Raw genomic sequence first — 7,355 nt, 5'->3', positions numbered from 1 at the left:
GTGTTTTTCCTCTACTCACAAGACCTTCACCCTTAGTTCTGCTATCTGGAAAGCTCTTTTTCAACTCTTTAGATTTTAATGTATTACTAACATCTTCCAGTGAAATGTTGTCTTTCCTATATAGCAGCGTATCGGCAAAAGTATCATAAGACGGTGGTAAAGAACATAACACAATCAAGACCTGATCCTCGCTCTCAATTTTGATATCTGTGTTCTTCAGGTCCATTATAATTGAATTAAACTCATCAAGGTAAGTTTTAACAGGTGTGCCTTTGTTCATACGGAGATTGTATAACCTCTTTTCCAAGTGAAGGTGATTTGTCAGCAATTTCTTAGAATACAAATCTTTCAGCTTCTTCCATGCCGTTGTTGCAGAAGTTTCTTCAGTAATTTTCCGAAGAACGCTATCTGTAACGCTCATGAAGATCGCACTCAAAGCCCTCTCCTTCAGGTCTTCCTTCTCTATCTCTTTCATCTCTTCAGGAAAATCCTCATCAATTGCCTTCCATAACCCTTGTAACACCAGGGAAGATTTCATCCTTTACACAGACGGAAACCAGAATCCCCATCAAATTTCTCTACTTCGCACTTTATTGAAGATGATGAAGACATCTTATCCTAGATTATATGTGGAAACCCCGCCCGAACTTTGCTCTGATACCAATTGTTGCGGAAGATCGTAGATTAACTAGCACACAATCACACACAAAACAAATAGAGAGGAAAAATTAACACAAGGATTTAACGAGGTTCAGCTAAGCCTAATCCTCGGGGCAGAAGCAGAGAGAGTTTTCCACTATAAATGAGAAGAAAACACAATACAATCCATAGAATCCCCGGCTACAACCTTTATATATAGATCCCAAATAGTCCAAAACCTATAAGAGAAAGGTTTTCCTATTTGACAAGGACAATATCTTTTCCTTTCCCAAATCTATCAGGACAATGGTTTTTTCCAAATCTATAGAGATTATGGGTTTCCTAAAAATACAAGAAAATGATTCAAACCACAAAATAAGGGATTTATAGAATGCCATGTTCGAGTCATATTCACATTCAAAAGTTGCTAGCTACGTGATTTAATCTTGACAAAGTTTGCGTTCGACTATATAGCTGGCAAGATGGCTTTATTATTACGTTACTATATGGCTTCTCCACGCCTCCAACACCATGTCGTGATGTCGAGTTTGCTACAACTTCCTAATTATCGGGCCTTTCGAGTATTTCGTCAAGGTTCCCACAAAAGTTAAACTCAAAGTTTTCTTTAAACATGAAATACTAAACTTGAGAAAATAGCATTTGATCAAAATATAGTATATCTAAAACCTTGTATCTTATGCAAATCTTCGATATAATGGGGTCGATCAAAACCATTTCTGCATGATGAAATATATTGAAATCGAAATAGAGTAGTAATATTTTAGAAATAGTTAAAGGAGTTCTCTGTTATTTTCCGCCCTTAAAGTTATGTCCTTTTGTTAGCTAAAGCATAGTTCACAGATGTAATACCAGATCACGTAACGTAAGCTTTAGATTAAAATACGTGGCATATTTTTTTGGATGTACTCTAATTTTGTGTCCATATTATAGTCATGCAGGTTTCTTTCAGCAGACTATTTTTCTGTACAATATTAAGTGTGACGACAAATAATCACCCAACAAGACAAGCACGATAATTATTGCAAGAACCATATACCCCATTTAACCAAACATCACTTAATTATTCCTTTTCTGTTGAAACTATATGCATGCAATCATCAGAAAGGAGAATGAAAATACATAGAGTGCAGAAGTTGCTGACAAGATGATAGTGAAGCGCCGCTGGTATTAAAGCCCAGTCGAATGATGGATATATTTATATTGGCTTTAATAAGATAGCGAAATTCCTCATCGACATAAAAAAAATAAAATAAGAACAGCTCTAGTTGTTGGACATTTTTAAGTGTTGTTTAAGCAACAATAGTAGATATCACATAGAAAAACAAGGAGGACAACCATTACATATATAGTGTTCAAGACATGACACTAACTTTATTCTAAAATTACACCTTATTTTAAACACACAAACACCACATATTATACCTTATTCTTTTCATCATATAAGTATTGTAAGTTCATTAGTTGGAACCACCATTATTCTTGTGTTCATCCTTATTGTTTTCACCCTCAGTACCAGTTGTGCTGGTGGCGTAGTGGCGGCATTGGCTCTGGCAACCAAATCCACAGTAAGCACGAGTCGTGCCGCAGAACCCATACTGACTGCAGCACAGTCCATAGGCACACAGACGCCCTCTAGCTTGACTTCCACATTGTTGTGCACTCGTTGTGGTTAGCAACAAGGCCAAAATCATGAGAATAAGCACATTAAACTTCCTTGTTTTTTCTTCTTTTTATGTTTCTTTCTTTCTTTCTTGGTTTTTCTTCTTTGGGATATATGTTGAGTAGTTGCTTATGGATGGAAGTGAAATAGGATCACTGCATATATAGTGGTATTTATAGTGAGTAATGTTACTAATTACGACAAAATTGGATTCAAGTATATGACTTCATGTGGACAAATTTATGTTCGAGAATAGCTGGCTACATGACTTCATATTAATGGATAAAGTTTCATATCCTAATTAAGATTTTCCCATCATCTTGTGTCAGCAATATGGAACCACTTTGTCAAGTGTTTTAATTTAAATTGAAGAATATAGTTTCTTATTGCTCTCATATTTAGATAGTAGCTACAATTCAATGAAATAAGATGGTAACTTAAAATAACAAACGAGATTTTATATTTTTACGGGGTTCATTGATCTAAAGGGGTGTGCTAAAAAAAGAGAAGGAAAAAGTATGAAGTAATATGCATTTTTCTATCAACATGTAGAGGACTCTTAAATCTGGATGACGTTTTATTTCCTTAAAGGTAAAAGCAGGTTAATCTAATTTTTAATAAGTTTGTTACTTACCAATTTAACTATTAGAATTTTTATAGTAGCTCTTATGAGTTCCAAATTTTGCGGAGTCTTACCTACCTCCTAAAATATTCTATATATAGAAATTTGAGTTCATGTCGTTGATTGATAATGATATCTAAATGAGTCGAGAGAAAAAGACTGGTGATACGTCCTTGATATTAAGAGACGCAGATAAAGATGGCATCACAATTTTGGAGCTGGGAGAGACAGAGGAGCTTCCGCTATTCATATTTTCCCTTGATATCAGAGGCGGATCCAGGATTTGAGGTTTATGAGTTCCTGTCGCAATCTCAAATTAATATATCATAATAACTGGGTTCACAATTAAATATTTATAGATATTTAGTAAAAAAATTAATAAAAATACAGAATTTACGCAAAAGTTACTGAGTTCCTGAGAACCCATACACTATACTCTAGATATGCCCTTGATCGATATGAAGTTTTCTTGCTTAACTCAGATAGGGGCGGATCCAGCTTTAAGGTTATGGGTTTCAGTGAACCTCTATTTGTATTAAATTTTTTTACTGAATATATATAAATCTTTGACTAGGAACACATTAGTAAATTTTTGTATTAAATCTATTTGGATATATAACTCGAGATTGTTGTAAAAATCTATAAACTTTAAATTCTAAATTTGCCTCAGAACTCACATCAAATTTTATTCGTTTATTATAGCTAACCAAGGTAAGAATATGCATTACTCAAACTGTGCGGCTAAGGATAACAATTTATTTAGAACGCACACCACAATGTTTATTAGATTAGTATAATACCTTATGTGAGATCTTTTTTCCTGTACATGGTCTTTGATTGCTTGTCACTTTTTATATTCAGAACTTGTTTCTACTAGAGTGTAATTGAGAACTGACTGACAGTAGGCGACCATTAATACAAAATTGAACAAAGTCGCATTATATAATTATGAGATTAAATCATGGCCTCTTTTAGCATAATATATGTCTTCACTTATTAGCGAAAAGAACTTTATATTTTGCACGTTTGACGGGTTGCTCTAACATAACAAACAATGTATTTTTTCCCCCTTTTTTGAGGAGATAAAAGTGAAAGACGAGCAAATAACCCTGCAATAAAGAATCACAGTCATTTCCATCTTGTGCAAGATATCCCAAAAGTGTCAACCCTGTATCACAACTGATCTACTATTTACTTCTGCATCTACACCTAGCAAACCCATTTAGACGAGGGATCTAAACTGATCTACTATTTACTTCTGCATCTACACCTAGCAAACCCATTTAGACGAGGGATCTAAGAAGAGTTTGACGATATCTAAATGTTACAAAAACAGCCCATAATGCTACCATCATCGATACCAAACAATTGGAGTAGATGTGCTGTGGGGTGGCGGTGGAATCATGCAATGTTGTTGTTGCCACTGATGCAGCCTTTCGTTCACGCCAACTAAACCAGCATCGATAGCAGTCCTTTGTCCAGCACTGACACTGTTGTCTTCGACATCCATTGTCACCCCATCCATATCTTCAGCTTCCATCATCTCCAACACGTCAGCCTGGCGCAGAAACTCGTCTCCTTGTGCTGAAGGAAGCTGAGATGGAACCCAGGGAACAACTGCTAGACACCCTTTAGAAGAACCAGATAAGTTCTCATCTGCATTTTCATCACCGGCACGTCTCAAAATACAAGATTGGCTTCCCCATAAGACTGGATCTGTACAGCACACACAAGCTGGTTACTGTTTTGAAATTTCTAATGCCAAACCAAATTTCAGCAGGAACCAAACAAAATTAACAATGAAAGGAACAACTTAGTAAACCAAAAAGATGTTAGCTACTGCAAAGTAATGATGTGAAGTTAACTTATATGTGCAACATACTTCCTTTTTCCACACAGACCAATATCACGAACACCATAAATACGACCTACTAAGACTAAGGAATAGACAAGCTAGTCCTCTGCCTCTTCCGACTTTACTTAAAGAACTATCCTTCATATTGCTGGTTTAAGAATAAAGGACTTCACATTCTTCATGTAACTAAAGGAAGAAACAAGTACTACAATAACAGAAGCCAAAAACTGATAGCCCTTAGCTTGTAGTTATTTCTCATAGTTATTACCACCACATTTGTCTCCCAAACTATGAAATAGAAGCAATAAATTACTCATATTCACCCATTACCCAAAATAGTTCATGCAATAAACTTTACTCGTAAAAGCTTCTTAACTCGCTCAGCTCAAATTAATGAAACTACCATTTCATGCTAACATCCAGCTGGATAACACCCTAAAAACATCAAAAGCTCTATGAAGGAAGAAATGAAGAAAAGCTAAGAATGAGCTTGATTTGACTTTCTAACGGCTCTTTGAATACACACAATAAAAACACCTCCAATTTGATATTTTGCACCACATGATCTCAAACAAAGTACTAAGGGAAACTAAATAGCCAACCAAATATCACCTAATAATAAATTAAATCCAAAACTCAGAGAACAGCTATCGAACGCTTACTCTTGAATCCATTAGTGAACTGGGGATTCACTTTAATAGAAAAATCTGAAGGGGATTGAACAAGCTGTGTATTCATGGGTTTGAAAAGCACAATTGCCCTCTCTTCATTCTCAGGCACACTAGGCAGTTCTTCAATCACTGGACCATTTCTTCCTAGATCCCCGCCATTGATTCCAAAGCTTTGATTAGTAGCTACTTGCTCAAAAGCTATAGGCATCGGCTCTTCTTCAACCTCTTCAACTATCGGTTGCAACTCCACATCCTAAGCAAAATGCAAATACAAATAAAATCACTTACACTGTTACAAACACAACAAGCAACCATATAGCCAGTGGCAAAGCCACATAGCTCCAAGGGGACACCCCTTCGCTAGAAAATTATACCCTTTAGATAGGTAAAGATTATTTTTTCTTACCGACTCATACGTGTATTTACTTCTTTAAATTTTGACATCCTAGCTCCGCTACTTCATATAGCTACTCGAAGCAGCATATTTTATGCCCAAAAGAAGTGGTGATGGAGTACAAATTAAGTTGTACCAATCATGAATTTCAGTAAGCTTTAAAGAAAACTACTTCCTCCATTTCAATTTACGTGACGCGGTCATTTCTTTATTAGTCTGTTCCAGAAAGAATTATACATTTTTATATTTGAAAATAATTTAATTTTAAACTTTTTATTTTACCCAATTTACACTTAATGATAAGTTGTTACAGCCTCAGTGGACAACCGTTAGGGTTGGGGGTATTTTTATTTACTTTGTTAACGGTACGGGTACATTTAGATGGAGAGTATAACGGAGAATAAATGTACAATATTTAGCAAAGTACAGGGGTAAATCCGGCCTTTTTCCCTTTAAGCTTTTAGGACAACAAATTTCAATTTTTTCCCCTTAAATTCTATGGCGACTCAAACTACATTACATAAATTAAACGGATGGAGTAATATACTTACAGATACAACATCACCAATTTTAAATGCTTGCAACAGAATAGATATACATACTTAAGTTTCTTCTATATAAATCCTAGATACTACTACATAAGTGAAAGAGAACCCATCATCATTTCAACAGGACTACATAGAGACAAAAATAGTACTAACTACATTACTTCTGAAATTCTAAAACCAGCAGGACAGCGATTAATTAATTTTGAGCTGAACCCATCAGTTATTCAACATATTACCTATTTCGAGAAAAACAAACTAATTGGCGAAAAAAATCAAATAAATGAAGAAAAAACAGGATAAAACTTTACCAGGCGACGGATTTTTGTGGCGGGAGAGGAAAGGGAGAAATCGTTGAAATCATCATAAACATACTCAAAATCCTTCCTTGCCATCTTCAATGTATAGTAATTCTCCATGTTTTCTTTCAATTTCAAAAGAAGAATCAAATCTCTCAACAATAAACACTAAATTTCAGAATTTCCTAAAAGAAACGCAAAAAAGGATAAAATATGGATTTTTGGTGGCTGAGAGTGGAAAAGATTAGAAGATTAGGAGGGCTTAGTTATAGGAGAGTAATGGAAGCTAGTAGCTTTGAGCTTTCATCAGTTATAGGAGGGCTCTCTCTCTCTCTCTAGATTTCTCCAGAAGTTGGGAGGGAGAAAGAGAAACGGGTCTTTTGTGTGGACCCGCAGGGAATCTTGCTGGTTTGTTAGAATGTGCCACGATGTCAACTATCAGAAGCTTGTCATTGCTTCTTCCATCTCTCGTGTCTAAGTTGTCCATTTTATATAACTCGTTATTTTTTTTTGACAAAATATTTTTTTATTTTCTAATATATGCATAAGGAAAATACTAGAAGTCTAGAATTATACAAGATATAAATAGAAAAACATATTTTTTTTGAAAAGAAATATGTTAGATAAAATAATATTCCATTCGTTTCAA

The 7,355-nt window shown here is 35.0% G+C and overlaps 1 protein-coding gene across 1 annotated transcript; it reads right to left on the bottom strand.

Moving 5' to 3' along the window:
- Nucleotides 1-4,037: 4,037 nt before the first annotated feature.
- On the bottom strand, nt 4,038-7,145 carry LOC104249409 (uncharacterized). Its single transcript, XM_009805831.2, has 3 exons — nt 6,719-7,145; nt 5,460-5,721; nt 4,038-4,658 (listed from the first exon to the last, which is right to left on the bottom strand). Exons 1-3 carry the CDS (start codon nt 6,824-6,826, stop codon nt 4,294-4,296), a joined length of 735 nt encoding a protein of 244 aa, XP_009804133.1. The 5' UTR covers nt 6,827-7,145; the 3' UTR covers nt 4,038-4,293.
- Nucleotides 7,146-7,355: the final 210 nt, after the last annotated feature.

Source organism: Nicotiana sylvestris, chromosome 11 (assembly GCF_000393655.2).
Source record: "Nicotiana sylvestris chromosome 11, ASM39365v2, whole genome shotgun sequence".
Taxonomy (NCBI): Eukaryota; Viridiplantae; Streptophyta; class Magnoliopsida; order Solanales; family Solanaceae; genus Nicotiana; species Nicotiana sylvestris.
This window is presented reverse-complemented; position numbering and strand designations above follow the sequence as displayed.